General features: G+C 44.5%; 1 protein-coding gene across 2 annotated transcripts in view; it reads right to left on the bottom strand.

Moving 5' to 3' along the window:
* CACNB4 (calcium voltage-gated channel auxiliary subunit beta 4) overlaps window positions 1-17,924 on the bottom strand; it is a 279,581-nt gene extending 261,657 nt beyond the window's left edge. The window contains exons 1-2 of one of the 2 annotated variants that reach the window (XM_019972642.2): window positions 17,615-17,924; window positions 17,045-17,128 (exon numbers count right to left, since the gene is read on the bottom strand). In XM_019972642.2, coding sequence (XP_019828201.1) covers window positions 17,045-17,128; window positions 17,615-17,677 — 147 coding nt within the window. In that variant the 5' untranslated portion in view covers window positions 17,678-17,924. Of the gene's footprint in view, window positions 1-17,044; window positions 17,129-17,354; window positions 17,487-17,614 lie in introns of those variants that run through there. The other variant, XM_019972649.2, reaches the window with a different exon arrangement.
* Window positions 17,925-18,825: the final 901 nt, after the last annotated feature.

Raw genomic sequence — 18,825 nt, 5'->3', positions numbered from 1 at the left:
TTTTATGAAGCACTTATTACATGCCAGATGCTTCCTCTGTTCATGGGAATGTGCAATGACAAGGACATGCCAGTTCCCTGCCTTTTTCAGAGCTTCTATTCCAGCAAAGATTGACAGGAATGAATAAGGTGAAAGAAAACGACACTTAAAAGGTGATTTCTGATAGTAACAGGAAGTGACAGCAGGTAAGCATGGAAGGAGGGGTGAGGGGAGCTGTCTCATACAGGCTCCCAGAGGAGGTCTCTCTAAGAAAACGATGATGTTCGGGCTGAGATGGGAAGAATGAGAAGGAGCCAGCCATGTAAAGAGTCGGGGGAGGAGCACACTCCTGGACAAGGAAGCAGAAGTGCAAAGGCCCAGAAACAGGATTAATTCGGCCTTATCAAAGTACACAAAGCCAGCCAGGAATGGGGGAAGGGGCGGGAGGGCAGACTAGCAAGCAGGAGAGTTGAAGATGAAATAAGAGAGTGTGTCAGGAGTCAGATCATTAAAGAGCCTTGTAGACCACAATAAGGAATTCAGATTATACTTTAACACAATTGGAATCCATTGGAGGGTTTAAAACAGGGGAATGGCATGATCTGATTTCCTTTTTTAAAAAGAAAGATTTAAACAACTTCCGGAAGTTGTGTGGAGAATGGATCTGGTGATGAATGGAAGCAGGGGAACTAAGTAGACCAGATGAAAGGATGCTGGCTCAAACTAGGAACTAGAGTGATGGCAGGAGAGATGCAGAGAGACGTGGATGGCCTTGAGAGGGCTTTTGAGATAGAAGTGACTAGAAGAATATTTTGGGACGATCGTCTTCAGAATATGCATCAGTGATTTTTATGAATTCTCTTAGATGCCTCTAGAACTGCTGCAGGGGCATGAGGAGAGAGTGGTCCAGATACAAGCGCCCCCGTCAATCAAAGCATCTCCAAATATGCTGACTGCCAAGAATGACAACTGCAATTTCCTTAGGAAAAAAAGATTTTTTTATGGTAAAACCAAACTTGGAAAACCACTATTGTGATAAGACAGAGTCCGCCTAAGTGTCCCCAATATCTTTTCTATTTTTCCAGAAATAGAGCTGTCACAATTTTTAGCCCTCACACAGCTACTCAGCTAGAGATCACATTTCTCAGCATCCTTTGAAGCTAGGTGTGGCCTCAAGACAAAGTTCAGGCCAATGAGTTGTGAGCAAAAGAAGTATGTTTAACTTCTAGGTCACTCCCTTAAAAATGGAGCTCCTTATTCTCATATTTCCCTTTTGATCTGCCTAGGAAATGGTGACAAAGGTAGCAGCCACACTGGACCCAAAGATGGAATCTGCATGCTGAGACTGGCAGAGCTGACCCACCAGCCTGGGTCCTTGGACCCTGATCTCTTGGAAGAGAGCCCTCTATCCGTCTGAATGGCCCCCCAACCTCTGGACTCATAAGTGACAAACAAATACACATGACATCTTTTGACTTCAGAGTTACAGCAGTTCAGCGTATACCCAGGCAGTTTTGACAGCCAGTATATGATCCACCATGTATCTCTTTCCCTCTACTGCAGTAAATAGAAACATTCCAGATAGTGGCTGCTTCACTGGTGTGAGAACAACTGTGAGCAAGCCCTCAGATAACCCAGGAGACAGACGGAAGGTAAGTGAAGAATAAGCCTTTGCTGTTGTAGCTGTTGTTGTTTGGGGAAAGTTTTATTACAGCAGCATCATCTAACCTATTCTTACTAATACATTCTGGTTGAAAACAACCACTCTAAAATCTTACCTGGATTACATGAGTCAGAAAACCATATCCATCAGCTGAGGAGATTTGAAAAATACTGATGCCTGAGTCCTCTACCCAGAAATCCTGATTTAATGAGGCTGGAGTGCAGCCTAGCACGGGGATTTTTATAAACTTCCCTGGTGATTCTAATACGCAGCCAAGGTTGAGAATTACAGACATCTTGTGAATGATACAGCAATGGCTCCACATAAATGCTTTTCCTCAACTGGACTCCAGCATGATGAGGGACATTATATAGTGAAGGATATTATTTGAAAAAAAAGACTCTAGCATCATGATACGGTGTCACCACAGCAGGGTTTAATTTACTGTCTTACACAGTCTCACCTCCATGAGCAATTTCTCCTAGTCTCAGAGTGGGAAGTATTTGTGCTTCTCCTAAACAACAAATTTGCTTCTGCCCTTGGACATTGTAAATCCTGTAAATGGCCTTGCTTTCCTCTCTGAGTAGGTCCTAGAAAGTTCAAACAGGAGGCCCCCAACTAACAAGTGACTCAGATTTCACTGGCATACTGTTTTAGCCTTGATCTTTGCTTCAGTTCATTTTTTTCACTTGTGATATCATACAAGCTAACTTAAGTCACTTCCAGAACAAGCCAGGATATAAATATATTTTTTAAATAATAAATAAGGAGCATGTCCCACTGACTGGAAAAGGGACGAAAACAATCAAGTGCACCAGCTTACCTGACTCAATTACATGAAGTTCTATAAAAATATCCAGCAAAGTCTATTTATTAAATAGAGTTACTTCAACACAGAAATTCCTGCCTTGTGTATTGGAATATGGGGAGCCATGCTGAAGGCAATGGCAAGCCACTCCAGTATTCTTGCCTAGAAAATCCCATGGATGGAGGAGCCTGGTAGGCTGCAGTCCATTCGGTCGATACCAGTCGGACGTGACTGAGCGACTTCACTTTCACTTTTCACTTTCCTGCATTGGAGAAGGAAATGGCAACCCACTCCAGTGTTCTTGCCTGGAGAATTCCAGGGAGGGCAGAGCCTGGTGGGCTGCCGTCTATGGGGTCGCACAGAGTCGGACACGACTGAAGCGACTTAGTAGCAGCAGCAGCTGAACTACAGATGCTCAATACTCTTCCTCTGTGAAAGTAGGGATAAGCAGGAAGATGGGTATTGAAAGCTCCTAATGCAGTGTTTTCAAATGCTAAGAATCAATCTTGCGGCTCCACTCACCTTCAGCAAAATTTCCATATGACAGCTTCTGTTATTCTTTATTATAGATTTAAAGCCCCATTAGTGAGCCGTGCTCTTCCTGATGGCTGTAATCATCGTAATAACAGGAGCTACACTACTCCTCCGTGGACTTCCTCTTAATAGCTTCCAGGATGCACATCTTCAAACCATCTCATCACATTTCACAAATGTCTCATTCTTGACAACCCACTCTATTTGCTGAAGATCCTTTCAGGCTGGATGCATATGCCTCAAAGAGTTATAAATTCCAACTCCATCCAAAATTATCTTTCCTCTTGTCTCTCCACATCATCTCTTTGCTACATTCTACAAAGATGTCTTCATCCAATATTTTCAAATAATATATGATATTGAATGACCCCATGTTTCACAAGTTCGTCTCAGCAGCAAAGTGTCATTGGACTTCCATAAAAACTACAGAATATAGTGTTTTCTCTCAAGATGCATGAAATGACAACACACATGTGCAGACCCAGGCACAAAGCTCTGTAATACTAGAGCTTGAGATCCCCTAGTTCACCTTACTCAACCTTCATTTTACAGACAGGAAAACTGAGGCCTTGAGAAATATTAATTCAGGTAGTCACTCTGCATTAATACTTGGACGCTGCTGCTGCTGCTGCTAAGTCACTTCAGTCATGTCCAACTCTGTGCAACCCCATAGACGGCAGCCCACCAGGCTCCCCTGTCCCTGGGATTCTCCAGGCAAGAACACTGGAGTAGGTTGCCATTTCCTTCTCCAATGCATGAGAGTGAAAAGTGAAAGTGAAGTCGCTCAGTCGTGTCCGACTCTTCGTGACCCCATGGACTGCAGCCCACCAGGCTCCTCTGCCCATGGGATTTTCCAGGCAAGAGTACTGGAGTGGGGTGCCACTGCCGGATGGTGTCCCATAAATTCACTGTTTAGTCAGTTATTTGAAATTTGGTACATATTTTTTCATTAAGAAACAATGTTACAACAGAACATTTGACTCTCTACAAAATTACAATTAGGATGGATGGTGATGATGATAATACAATCATGTGAATGTGCTTAATATCACTGAACTGTACACTGAAAAATGGTTATGATGGTAACTTTTGTTAATGTATTAAACACAATTTTTTAAAAGATTCTTATTTAACCCACTAAGTGGATGAAATGTGGTACAAAGAGAAGAAGGCAGAGAAGAAAGAAATCCCACCACCTTCCCTGGGTCCACCTGAGAGTGCCTCCTCGAGTAGGTCTGATTAATCACATCTGCAATGCCCATTTTCCCCGTCATCTACCACTAGCTCCCAAATTCCCTTAGGGACCTGCTCCTCCCCATTCTCAGCCTTAGTGGGGCTGACCCCAATCTCATCTCCAGCAGTGGTCAACCACTGACTGGCTAGTCCCCTGGCCACAGTGCTGGTTACGAGCCATTTTAGGCCAAGAAGATCCAAGAAGTGTGTGTGCATACTGTATTATGTTTCAGAGGGTGGGTGGTATCTCCAAAAACAGGCAAACAAAGCTTTTGCCTCTCTGCTGGAGCTACCATAAGAGAGGCCAGCTCGTCCTCTAAACAGGGGTGAATGGGAAACCCTGAACCACTGTAGCCACTGCTGCCACCGTAACAAATGTCAAACCAAGGCTTGAGCCAGCACACAGAACTGAGCACAGCAAAGCACACAGTGTTGAAAGAACTTCAGAGAGAGGGAACAGAAGGCCTGATGAAGTCATGAACTCCTGGAACAAGCCATACCTGAAGCTAGGACGACCTACCCCTGACCCTTTCACTGGCATAAGCCAATAATTCTATATTTCACCTTAGCCAATTGCATTGAGTTTCTGTTTCTTTGCAACTGAAAGATTCCTAACAGATACAGTTCCAGAACAAAGTTTGAAACAGACAAAGTGTGATCTTCATTCACTTCACTTTCTGAAACCATCTTCCACCAGCCACTGTTTTTCTCTCTAGGCACCAAATGCCCTCCTTCTGTCCCAAGGTCTCTTCTGATACCCAATCCAGGCCTGCTCTAACTACCAAAGTGCTTTAGATGCCAGTATAACCTTCCTCTTTCCTCTTATTTTTCCTATTCCATGCCCCCATTCAAATTCATAAGACAAACATAAAAAAAATACAAAGATCATTATGCATATATCAAATATGCATGTGTTGATAAGACGAATAGGAGATTCAAAGTTTGTCTCTGTTTACATCAATATGTGCAGGTCACTATGTATGCCTGGGTGGGAGTGTCACTGTTAGGAGCAAGTTTTGTGTGCAGCCCTGGGGCAGAGGCAGATTGACACCTGTTTCCCAGTGTAACCTACAAAAGGAGAGACGCTGGCTGAAAGCACAGAGCTGGACACGTGAGATGCAGGACACAGCAAGTGTCACTCCAGGGCCCAGGGTTCAGAGCAGGACCCAGGGATGAGGAAGTCTGGAACACAGCTTGTCCAGAGAAGCTGAAGAGTATAGTGCTATCTGTCACCTTTGAGATTTTGCCCGAGAAGCAGCATCTTAGTAAGAAGGAGGCAGGGTCCTCACAGATAAGCAACCTGCAGCAGGACGAATCTCCGTCAAAGGCTTGTGGCAGCCAAGGTCAATAAGGGTAGACCTGTGCGCACCCCCTGGTCTCAGAAATAATGGGCAGGCTATTAGGAGGCAAGGCGTTGCAGTCCTCTGTCTACAGGTAGCAAGGTGAAAAAGCAAAAGGGAAATGACTAATGTCTCTACATCAAGACTTCCTCTCCCAGCTGCTCTCCTTCTTCTTGCCCCACGCGATTAGTTAGCAATGATGTCCACGTAGACCCACAGGCTGGTGGGGTATGGGGACCTCCAGTTTACACAGAAAAGAATTTAATACAGAACAGTCAAAACAGAGGATCAGGGAGTGCCTGAGAAGGAGACCTGGAGCCATATCGCAGAGCTTCATGGGGGAGAGGGTTCTAGAGGGGTTTGACAGATGGCAAGATCATCATCAAGTGCAAACAGTGAGACCTCCCTCCAGGAGAAGGATGGCACGACTGAGGGGGTGAGGGGAAGAGAGCAGAGACTGTGCTGAGTCTGGGCAGGTGTGCTCGTACTAAAGGGAGGAACAGCTCCAGGGAAACTGGGATCTTTGTGGGGAGCCATCTGCCTTGCTGGGTAACAGGATGAAACGCGCTTACCTGCAGGCAGTAAGTCAAACCATGATCACGAGCACCGGACGAGCGATGACAACCCCTGAAGACTCCTGGGAAGGTTCACAATTTTAAAATAGACTGCTCGTTAACCCAAATTATCTAGAAACTGATCGGATCTCAGACAGCGGAAGAAGAAGAAAACAGGTGCCCTGGGCCAGAGCCCCAGTCTATTCCCACCCACCTTCCCACGCCCCGCCTGGGGTCCACAGCGCCCCCTGGTTCTGCTCAACTGGGGTCCCCACTGCACGGTGATGCACTCTAGGGCATGTTTCCTGCTGCTGCTGTTGCTTCAAATAAGGCCACAGTTGTATTTGGAGACCTGGACAATGGTGGACATTTTTAGTGTATTTCAAAGTAGGTTATATTAAGTTTTACCTGGTCTGCACTTTTAAAATAACCTGCCACATTCATTTAAAAAACAGCTCTTAGTGAATGGACTTAACGTCACTGAATTACGCCTTTAAAAGTGGTTACAATGGTAAAGTTTGTTATGTGTATTTTTCCACAATAAAAATATAAACATAATTTTTTTAAAAAACCAATGCCGTTTTTTTTTTTTACAATTAACCCTTTTTATTCTTTCTATGTAGAAATAGTAAACAAAATACTTGGAAATATGAAATTTGCATTTTATCTGGTGAGTTTAAACCCTGAGCATTTCTACTAATGTACAAAAAACACTAATAATAATAATAATACCCATGGTACACATTACTCTTACAATGTAAATTTGACAATTTTCTAAAAGATATTTTATTTAATCTTCATTTTACATGATCAAAAGAAGTATTCATAGTAAAGTAACTGCATAAGACACCCAAATGAAAAACTGAGTCTTTCCCAACCAGAAGGTCTTCCTACAATACTGAGACCAAAGGATTAAAAAAAAAAAAAATCCCCCAATCGAAATCACCCCTCAAGCTCTCTGAAATTAGCAGAGAATGTTTGCAGCTGACCTATTTCTCTCCCACACGACTGTGTTGATAATTGACTTTTGTCCCCCAGGGAAGTGCTCAAATATAATTGAGCAGCACCTGCCACACAGAAAGTACAGTTTTATACACCCAATAATTCCCATAAATATTGTACTTAGCTTGGGACTCAAGCACTCTGCTTTCTCATTAATTGCGTCTCTCACGGAAGAAATAGAATTTACCAGAGCTGAGTTATTATGAACACGTAGGTAAAATAAAAGAAGTATTTTGAATTATAAGATATAAGGCATTTCTATTACTAAAAATTACTGAAAATGATGGCAATGCCCACTTACATTGCTCAGACACTTTTCTTTAGTCCTGTCGATCTCATTCTATTACATAAATCCCTTCTATAGATGGGAGTTACTCAGTTTTGTTTAATCCTGATGACAAGAAGGCCAAGGTCAGGGATATGATTTTCATGCAGGTCAAACAAATTCAGCTTTATAACCTGACACTGCAGCCCTAAAATGTATCAAATCACCCATCCTATTTACCACCACAACTTAAAATGCTGTCTGGATCTACGATTAAGAAAAGGCAAGTCCCTTTCCACAGGCAAGCAAATGTTTGCACATTTAGACCAGCAGCTATGACTGGAAAACCTTCAGGCTGGTGTTGAGAATATTTTAATGAAATAATCCAAAACCAATCCCAAAAGATCACATATTACTGTATGATTCCAGTTACATGAATATAACCTGGAATGAAATGTTCAAAACAGGCAAATCTATAGGCACAGAGAGTAGATTAGTGACTGCCCAGGGCTGGAGGTGGGCTTCCTTGGTGGCTCAGTGGTAAACAATCTGCCTGCCAATGCAGGAGACATGGGCTTGAGCCCTGGGTCAGCAAGATCCCCTGGAGGAGGAAATGGCAACCCACTCCAGTATTCTCGCCTGGAGAACCCCCATGGACAGAGAAGCCTAGAGGGTTACAGTCCATGGGGTCACTAAAGAGTCAGACATGACTTATCAACTAAACACCACCACAAAGAGCGGGGGCTGGGGGTAGGAAGGAGGTTGGAGAATGATAGCTAATGGGTGCAAGATTTGATTCCAGGGTGATGAAAATGTTCTAAAATTAGATTATGGTGATAACAGAATATAGCCTTTGAATTCTTGAAAGATGACTTCCTTCTTTCTGTTCTACACACACACACACACAGAGGCCAAATAATTAAGCCATGACCACAAAGCACGCCAACCTTAACAGTGAGGGTTTTATAATCAGCCTTTGGGTTATCCTAGCACTGGGCCACTGGAGAACGAAGTGGGACAGGATGATAAACTCATCTACGTGAGTTATTATGCATTTCCATTACTGCTGGTCCTTCCTGCATTAAAGAAGAAATTGCAAAACAAATTTTCCCAAGGAGTTAAAAAAGAATATCATAATATTCAGACACAGGGAACAAAAGCTTACCATTTCTAGTAATTCTGACAACCTAGGGAAAAAAATGCAGATTCTTTTTAAGTTTGTTTACAAAATATTTCCTCTCAAAACAAAACTACTGCTCCAGCAATTTAAATTGAAGCCCCAGAGAAAGATACCTCCACCAACAGAAAAGAACATAAAATGAGAAATAAAATAGGCACACTTTGTCTTCCAAGTGATTACAGGGAAATGATCAGAAAGATTCAGTGAGTGTCCCTCATTTTTACAGCCCCACCTAACACTTTCAGTACATAAAGCAACACGCTTTACACCATCCCTACTGATTCAAGTAATTACCCCTGTTCTGTTTATGGGTGTCATAAGGACAGAGTAAAGAAAGTAGGAAAGTTAACAGAGGCACATGTTTTTCTAGTTAAAATGAAAACCATCTTCAAGGAATTTCAAAGCACCGTCTATGTTCAAGCCAGGTGTTGGTAATTCATCAGCCTTCTCGCTTTCTGAATGCAGGCTGCGGAAGCACACAGCTTGTCATTACTGTTACTTGAAAGCAGTAAAACCATCCCTTAAAATTGAATCTATAATTTAGCCTCTTCATGAATTCAGGCTTCTAGTTCTAGCCCTCCCCCTCTTCCTGCCCGAGTTCACATAGTTAAATCCATGTAAAATTCCTGATGCGTAGTCTGTAGTCAAGTTCATAACTTAGACTCTTCAAGAATGAAGAGTGCTTCTTCTACGTTTTCCTGGCTCAGGAAGAAAGAGGGCATGAAACTGTGTGAACGCAGGACCATACCCACCTCTTACACGAGGATGAGGTTTTATGGGGGTGCTTGGGGGATAACAGCCTAGCTCGTCCTATCAACTTGATGGGTTCAAATCTGCAGAGGTGTTATCTAGAGAATGAGTGATGTGTGATTGCGGACGGTAAGAAAGTGCTCTGCACAGCTCGCAAAAGAAATACTAGTGCCACACCTGGGCTCAAAGGAAGTAAACACCGTCCAGGGGCTCTGCCTACACAGACAGGGACTCAGAAGATTCTCTCTCTCACACACACACTCCTGCTGAGAAGGGCGAGCAGGCAGTGAGGGTGGTGCTGTTTTAGGAAGCACTCTGCAGTGACCGAGCATGGGATGGGGCTGCCTGTCCGGTTCCCACAAGTCTGAGGCCATTTCTTGGGGTTCAGTGAATCTGAGTGAGGTACAAGCCCAGTCACCCTGGTTCGGGCTTATGCTTCCTTCTGAGTCTAAGCCGCAGAAAGGAGACCAAGAAAGGGCCAAACTTGAAGGACAATGATGACCTTGGACAAGGTCACAGCCCAAACCAGAAAAGATGGGTCAGAGCTCTATGTGCTGGGCCCAGCTGAGCCCACTGAGTTGGCAGACTCATCAGGGGCCAAGAAACTGATTTCTGCAACCAGCTCTAGAGCATGGTTGAACAAAACTACATTCTTTTCCACCCTACCCTTGCCTTTTCTCTTGATGAAGGAACCGTCTCTGCCCCCTGATTCCCAGGGACGACACTGTCTAGGACAGCATGTGGAGTAATTACAGGGAGAGGGTCACAGTGAAGCCAAGGTCATTTTCAGTTTAAGTTTCCACGCAGCATCCTATAATTTTCTAGAAGGATTAAAATGTGAATCAGAATTTATGTAAGCTTCAATAAAATCTTATCAACCTAAACTGAAGGGTAAATAGTTCTTTATTTTATAAAAATGAGATTTAGGGAACTCAGTGTGTCAAGAACAGAAATTTGGAGAAAAGCAAAAATGACTGCTTAACTGGTTAGCTGTCCAGTAATTAGATTTCTCAATCAGAAGCGTCATAAATTCAGTTCCATTTATTCAAGCCCAAGAGCCAGAATGAAGCACCATTTGCCACCAGAGGCAGAGTTCTTTTTTGCTCTATCAGGTCTCAATTTTGGAAGGTGTATTCCAAATAAAATTCACAAAGGAAAGAGGTATAAACTTTTCCTTAAAGTTCCATGTCACTGGATTATACCGTTTAGCAAGGACGGTCTACTTACAGTGCAAGGAAAAATTTCTGATTTGGCTGGTGAAAATGATTCACTAATATCTTCCATGCAGTTAAAATATAATAATGGCTGTGCCAGTCCTGGCCTGTTTTCCTCAGAGTCATCCTCTCCTTTTTCTGCTCTGCTTTCTGTCTCAAGGGGGCCACGGCCTGCAGGCAGTTTCCCGGTCTCTTATGTCAGCTGGTGTCCAGCCCAGCCAGTGACAGACTGGGCAGGGGTGGAGCGGGGAGCAGAAGAAATGAAGAAGCCAGAGTGTTTCTCCCCATTTTCTCCACCTCAAATGGCTTCTCTGGCTGTATCCCCTCTGTGTCTCTTGCTTGTATGAACAGTACCCCAGCAGTTCCAGCATCCACCAGGTGATTCTGGCCCCTGGGTTCCAGGGCAATGTCCTCCCCTTGTCCTTCTAGTCTGGAGGTGATAGTGGCTTCCCAATGTTGCTAACCTCTATGTTTAGCTTCTAAGCTCTTGCCTCACCTGTTCAATCCTGTCTCTAACTTTCAAGTCCTTTGAGTTTTGTTTTGTTTTCTGGTTAGACTGGCTACTAAAGTGACTAGAACGTTAGTAAGTAAAGAAACTAACAAACCTCCGTGAACCATAAACCATGCAAACAAAAATTCCATCCCATGATAAAACCGAGAAAAACTAGAGTCTCCAGAATCTCCAGGGGTTGCTTTGGTCTTCATAGTAACCATATAAACTAGGAATATTTCTAGGATCTAAGAGGAGTAAGTTTTTCCATGTGTCCATATCCACGTGTGTTTGTGTGCCTGGCTTGATGATTCAGGGATGAAGTGTACTGTGGTGGGGAAACTATAGAATCTGAGCTGGGGTCTCCTGTCTCAGTTCTGCTACTATCTATTGGTGTGACCTTGGTAAGGCCTTACCTCCTCGGGTCTGTATTTCATTCATCTGAAAATGGGGAATCAAAGTACTTTCCCTCCACAATCTCTTCCTGTTCTAAAATTCTGTGATTCTAGCTTATGGATAAATTTTGCACATATGCATGACTTCAAGCATATGATTATTCTTAGAGCTATGCACAAAGCATATACCTTCTGTTGATGAATTTGCATTTCATCAGAGAAATGTGTCTATAACCGGTGCTCAAATTAGAACCCAAAGAATATTTTTGCCAACTTGCTTTATTACAGTATCAACTTAGTATCTGAATGTGTTTTAGATCTCTATATATAATGTGGGTTCACTGAATCATTGTAATGATCATCTGATTAGCATATCTAAAAAAAACACAGAAGGAACCTTGCTTGAAAGTAGATTGTCCCAAAGACGGATGCAACAATATCTTCTGTTCTATCTGCTCCTTTGTAAGGTGACCTTGCTGCACCCCATCAAAAGAGAGTTTATTTTCCGTCCCTTTGTAACTGGCTGTCCCTTTGATTTGTTTTTACCTAGCAACTGTAACAGAAGTGAAGTCATGTAGCTTTTGATATCAACTACGAAGAATTGATGCTTTTGAACTGTGGTGTTGGAGAAGACTCTCGAGAGTCCCTTGGACTGCAAGGAGATCCAACCAGTCCATTTTGAAGGAGATCAGCCCTGGGATTTCTTTGGAAGGAATGATGCTAAAGCTGAAACTCCAGTACTTTGGCCACCTCATGCAAAGAGTTGACTCATTGGAAAAGACTCTGATGCTGGGAGGGATTGGGGGCAGGAGGAGAAGGGGACGACAGAGGATGAGATGGCTGGATGGCATCACCAACTCGATGGACGTGAGTCTGAGTGAACTCCGGGAGTTGGTGATGGACAGGGAGGCCTGGCGCGCTGCGATTCATGGGGTCGCGAAGAGTCGGACACAACTGATCTGATCTGATGAAGTCTATATGGCTACATAGCAACATAGCTATATGGCTGCTGCTGCTGCTACTAAGTCACTTCAGTCGTGTCCAACTCTGTGCGACCCCATAGACGGCAGCCCACTAGGCTCCCCCATTCCTGGGATTCTCAAGGCAAGAACACTGGAGTGGGTTGCCATTTCCTTCCTCAATGCATGAAAGTGAAAAGTGAAAGTAAAGTCGCTCAGTCGTGTCCAACTCTTAGTGACCCCATGAACTGTAGCCCACCAGGCTCCTCCATCCATGGGATTTTCCAGCAAGAGTACTGGAGTGGGGTGCCATTGCCTTCTCCAGGAACTATGGCTACAGGGTTACATAGCTACTACAAAGTCTACAGGCTACATAGCTACATGGGCTTCCCTACTAACTCAGTCAGTAAAGAATCCACCTGCAATGCAGGAGACCCGGGTTTGGTCCCTGGGTTGGGAAAATCCTCTGGAGAAGGAAATGGCAACCCACTCCAGTATTCTTCCCTGGAGAATCCTATGGACAGAGGAGCCTGGCGGTCTACAGTCCATGTGGTTGCAAGAGTTGGACACAACTGAGTGTCTAAACTAACACTGTGAAGTCTATAGCTTCAGGCTTTACTTCCTGGGATGCTCCTGCTTGGAACCCAGATACCATGTTGTGAAGAAACTCAAGCAACCGCACTGACAGGTTCAGGTGGATGGAAAGTGAACCTCTGCCAAAAACGCCAGCAGCCAGCACCAACCACCAACCACACATATAAGGGTACTTCAGACCTTTCAGTCTTCTCAGTACCCAGATAACATCACACAAAGAAGAAGTGTGCCTGCTCAGTACACAGGAAAAAAAATTTTATGTTGTTTTTTTAAGTTACTAAATTTGGGATAGCAGTTAGGAGGCAATTTCTCCCCCATTAAATAAAGAGTTTAATATTGGAGCAGAACCTCATGCCTAAAATATATCAAGATAGTCTTTCTTCATTCCATCTACCCCTTCATTCTTTCAAATCAGAGAAATGTGTCTATAACCAGGGCTTCTTTCAAATATTTATTGAACACCTACTATGCTAAATGCTAGGAGAAAATGGAGACAAAATGCAGACATGTCCCTGCCCCAGTGGAATCTGTCATCTGGATGGGGAAATAGACATTAACAAAACATGTAATGACATGTTAAATAGTTAAATGTTAAATAAACAGCAAGGGTACTATTGAGAACTAGCACAGTGCACTCTGGTACTTGGTTAAGGAACTGCCCTTATTAAGGAGATTAGAAAAAGAAGTGGAAACTAAAGTTAGGTTTCAAGGAAGATTAAAAAATCAGCTAGGCAGAGGGGAGAGCCTCCACACAGAGACCTTCACATGTGCATAGGGCCTGTGGCAGGTGGGAGAGTGGTATGTTCAAGATCTGTTTCCAGAACTAAGATCATGGCCTAGGATGAGGCTGGAAGCTGGTAGGATCCAGGTCTTGTAAGACTCTGCAGTTTTAAGGAGAAGTCAATAATAAGGGCAGTCTTAAGGAGAAGTCAACAAGCCACTCTGATCAGATTTTCCTTTGAACCCCAGAGGAGGAAAAAACTGGGAGTAACCCCAGTGAGAGTAACCTGGAGCACTCTGCCACACAAACTGTATGTGCTGTGACACCCACGGTATCTCATATACTCAGCACACATGGGCATTCTGCAGACACCCTAATTCCTTGCTCCATTTCACCATATTAATTGTATACATCTATGTCTCTGTAACTATATCAGAAAATCCTTTAGATACAGGAGCTGTGTCTCATTCATCTTTTCATTCCTATTCCACAGTATCTACTGCAGGGAAAGGTACGTATCAAATGTTTGGTAAGTGCTTCCTAAAACTTTAAAGCATGAATAAACAATCCATTTATAAATAGCCTGTCAAAAGTGATCTCCGGAGAGAAAATTCTACAGCCTTTCTTGGAAAGCCATTTCAATGATATCAACACTCTTTGGAAAGTCTTGCTATAAAGTATCATTCCTTTCTAATTGTAGCCAACTGTTGAGTTCAGCCTCCATGAAGACAGAACAGCCCACCACATTTCCGAAGGACAGTCTTCCTGTGCCCTTTGGGATCACTACTGGGTCACCCCTAGTTCTCTCTCTTTTTTAACGAAATACTTAACCTTCTCACCTTTCCTCAAAGAAATCATTTAGTTGCTCCCTGGATTCATTCCAAAACCTCCATCCCTCCTAAACTGTGGAGAGCAGCAATCTAGCAGATCAGCAAATAAGGTCAGAGATGCCTGAGGGGTTTTGTGAGCAGTCCTCATGGGGAGAGACAGGCTGTCTTAGTCTGTTCATTTTCAGGCCAACTCACATGTGTGCATGTGTATGCATGTGCACATACATACATCTGTGCACATATACACATGAACACTGAGTTTTTTTTACCAGCTCAAACAATAAACACTGTTCTATTTGATAAGTTTGCCAGCTGTCCTCTATTCTTCACCACCAGCCGGGATGTTCCTCTCTGATTCTTTTTTTTTTTTTTTAATAAGTGAAAGCTTTACCCCCATATCTTTATAGGTTATATGGCAGAGAAATGAGCAGCACTGTTTTTACTGATATCTTCACTATCTTCTTCTTGTGCAAAGGCATCACACAGATTGTGAAATACATCATGAATTCAAAAACAGTAAATCACTGGTCATTCTATGAATAACAACTCTCCAGTAACATTAAACAGCTGCTGGTCTTTTTTTAAACAAAAATTTTTTTTGGCATTTGGATGAAAACTGTTAAATTTAATTTCAAAATACAGTGTTAAAGTTCCATTGGGAATCATTTTTCATCTCTTGTCAAATAAATAAAAACTCAGTTATTTTATCATAGTCATTATAGAAGTCTGTATTATGACATTTAAAGAAGATCATATACAGGATGCTTACTGAGCTGTAAGTCCTCATAAAAATTATGTATTATTTCTGTGCAGAAAAATTAGTAAGATTGTGTATATGTTAATAATATCATTACAACAAAATGTCCAAATTTAAATTAGATCATCTTATTAAACCAACATATCCTAGCCTAGTTTCAGAAAGACTTATGAAATATATTTGTTCCCATAATCTGCGACAGTTTAAATTACTCTCAAAATTATTCAGCATGAATACTTTTTACATTTTTAAGCCAACACACACCAGCACATTTAACGAGAACTTATACATGCATTATCTCACTTATTATTTAACTTGAGGAAAGAATAAGATTAACATATTGTAAAGAATATTGATTGTGCTTGGAAGAATAAAACATTACTGAAGTGATGGTATAGATAAAAGTCTCAGTCAAACGCCTCATGGAATACACTGCTGTATAATTAGTATTTCTAAGAATCTATAGTAATAAAACACTACAAAAAATAGGCATCTACAAAATAAACATAAACAAGATCTCAGTCACATAAGTCAATTTTTGTAAAAGATGAAGAATGTGTTGCTTTATTAAATATGTAAATAATCTAAACACTGCAAAAAGGATAGAATACACTTTTTGAATTCAGAATCCAAAATATATTTATTTTAATAATGCACACACTTAATACTCACTGAATGAAAGAGTAGTTGCAGTAATTTCTGTTCCTGAAGAAAATGAATGCCTGTGTAATAAATATTATGTAAATACGCTTTATGGACTTCTTAGGAGAGGTCTGAGTCCAATTTTGAGTCTAATGCCCATTCCTTGGGGGTAATCTGTTTAAAGTGAGGATAATCACTAAAGAAATATAATGCAGCTGCCATCATAGGTTAAAAACACAGTACACGATGATCTGAGTTACCTAGAGGGAAAAGAACTTCCCAAGGTCATTCCAGCAGCCCACAGCGCAGCCTTGGTGCGATGACCACTGCCCTCCCAGGGTACCCTGAACTCACACACCTCGATAGCTTCTCCTCCAAAGAGAAATCAAGGTGATTCCTTTTCGCATGATCTCTGTAGCACCCAGTAGCTATGAAGGAGTGGTTTCTCTGTAGCCCATAGACAGTACGAAATTAAGGACCAATTTCCTGTGTCAAGGTAAAAGGCACTTCAGCATTCGGTGGAACCAGTGATCTTTATCACACTCAACGCGTGCTAGAACCACGTAGAAGAGAACAATCCCTAAGGAAACGAACACTAAGTGTAGCAGCACCCAGGCCCCAGAAACCGAGTGCAGGGCTTCGCTTACTTGGATTTAAACAGATCCGGCAGTCTTTCCCTAACCGAGCGAACCAAAGAATAGGTCCCAAAGCGAGACCAAACTTTCTGCTCAAAGTGTCTTTCCTTTTGACCAGAGCTCGGAGATGACAAAGGAGAGTATTCAAAATAGGGCAAAACAGAAAAGCTTCTAACAGCGAATCAAAGCAGTTGTCCGGCGCCCGGGGTTCTGGTCAAGTCAAGTCACACGACTTAAAAAGGTTTCCTCGCGCATCGAAGGTGTAAAAAGAAATACTTCCAGTCTTAAATTCAACCAGGTCCCAGCTGGCTCGCGTCCACACGTACTAACTTCCCGGGACCCTAAGACTTGGGAGCCGGGACGGAGGGAGAAGGACCAGCCGCAGGGAAGGCCGGGGGAGGGAAGGGGCGCGCGGGGACCCCGCCCGCCGCGCCCTCACGAGGGGGCTGCGCTCAGCTCCGGAACACCACCCCCACCTCCCCCCGCGCCCGCCTCCTACCTGTCTGAGGATGAAGCTGGTCGAAGTGGTGCTGCCATCGGATCTTTTCAACCTGCTCCTCCGGGTCGTGGTGCCTCGGGCCACCTGCACTCGACACAGGGGGTCGGAGAGAAGCGCATGAGGGCGCGGCAGTGGGGAGCCGGGCGACCACCCCAGGCTAGAGTCCGCCTCAGGACCAGCTCCCCGGGGGTTCCCCAGAGCCCGCACCCAAGTCTCCTTCACGGTCCCCACATACAGCCTCCACCCCACCCACCCACTCAAGCCTCGACGGCTGAAAGACGCCAGGGAAGAGCCGCCCGCGAGCACCCACCACATCCATTAACAAAGACTCTCAGGGTGCGGGGTCCGAGTCCCCGGCGGCATGGGCTGGGGAAGGCTAAGGACTCCGGAGCCGGAGCGCAGAGACCAGACGAGGTGAGAAGGAGCAGGAGGAGGAGGAGAAAGAAGAGGGGCGGGAGGAGAGAGGGACGCCTCGCAGGGGTGGGGGAGCGGGGCCGCTGACTCCCAGGACCCGGGGCCCCGCTCGCCGGGCGCGAAGGCGGGGCGAGGAGGGGGAGGAGGGGGCGGTACCTGTGAGGTTGGGGAGTGCGGCCGGTCCGCGCTCCCGTTCTTGGCATAGGAGGAGGAGGACATGGTTCACAGCCGCATGGCCCGCCCGTGCGCGGCGGGCGGAGGACGGCTGGGCCCCCCGGACGCTTGCAAGCTGGAGGCGGGGGAGGGCGGCAGGACTTCCCCACCCGCTTCGGGACCCGCGCCGGCTCCTGCGAGCGCGGCGACACCTTAAAGGGATCGAGGCGCTCACCCCCGCGCCCGCAGCGGACCTCCGGGCAGCGGCCCCCTCCGGCGGAGGTCCCGCGGAGGGGGGCTCTCGGGATCTCGCCGACCCGAGCCGATGGAAAGAAGCTCTCTCCCACCTAGCGAGCGCCTTACATCAGAGCTTTCCAGTGGAGGAAGGGAGAGGGGGAACCGGGGAGGGGGGTGGGAGGATGAAAATAGTCTGCACAGTTTAAAATGAGACAAAGGTGGCACGGTTCATGAATCAGGACTCGGGGAAGGACACTGGTGCAGAGTAGCAGGGAGTGGGAAAACCCGATCCGGCGTGTATGCGTGTGTGTGTGTGTGTGTGTGTGCGCGCGCGAGCGCGCGGGTGTGTGTTTGCTGCACTGGAATTTTAAAAGGGCAAGAGCAGAACCTTTCTTCCGCGACTTCACCCATCAGCCCACTGTGGTAAGGCATGGAGTTCTGTGGTCTGGCTTTTGTCCGTGTCTTTGTATTGTTCTGTGAACTCTAGCTTCGGAACCGCAAGCCGTGCACACCCGGCAGCCCCGGGAGATTCTGCCAACCTGAGTCTGACGGGGATGCAGCCCCGCCGCAAACCGGCGTGTCCTAAGGAGTTTTGAAGGTCACATAGACGTGCTGAAAGGCAAGAGTTGGCCACGTGCCTCCCCTTTCTAGGCGGATATCTGTTTTCAAGGGAGAAAACTCATCTTTGAAATCATACGTCTTTGGCGTTTTGCAACCCTAAATTTCCTCCTGCAAAAACATAGTAGAGATTAACTGGAGAACAAATAAAAGCGAATTGTGGGGAGGAGGACTTGAAGTAACAAGCAGGAAGAGAAACATGCGAATTCAAAAATAAAGAGACCCTGTTTAATTGTAAATAGTTACCGCAAGAGAAATCCATGAATAAAATTTGCGTGATATCTTAAATTACTACATCAGCCCCTATCACCTTGGGTTCTAGTATTTTATGAGCGAAACTGCATGTCTCTTTTAACAAT

The sequence above is a fragment of the Bos indicus genome, chromosome 2 (assembly GCF_029378745.1).
Source record: "Bos indicus isolate NIAB-ARS_2022 breed Sahiwal x Tharparkar chromosome 2, NIAB-ARS_B.indTharparkar_mat_pri_1.0, whole genome shotgun sequence".
NCBI lineage: Eukaryota > Metazoa > Chordata > Mammalia > Artiodactyla > Bovidae > Bos > Bos indicus.
The sequence above is the reverse complement of the archived record's forward strand: the minus strand, read 5'-3'. Positions and strand labels throughout refer to the sequence as shown.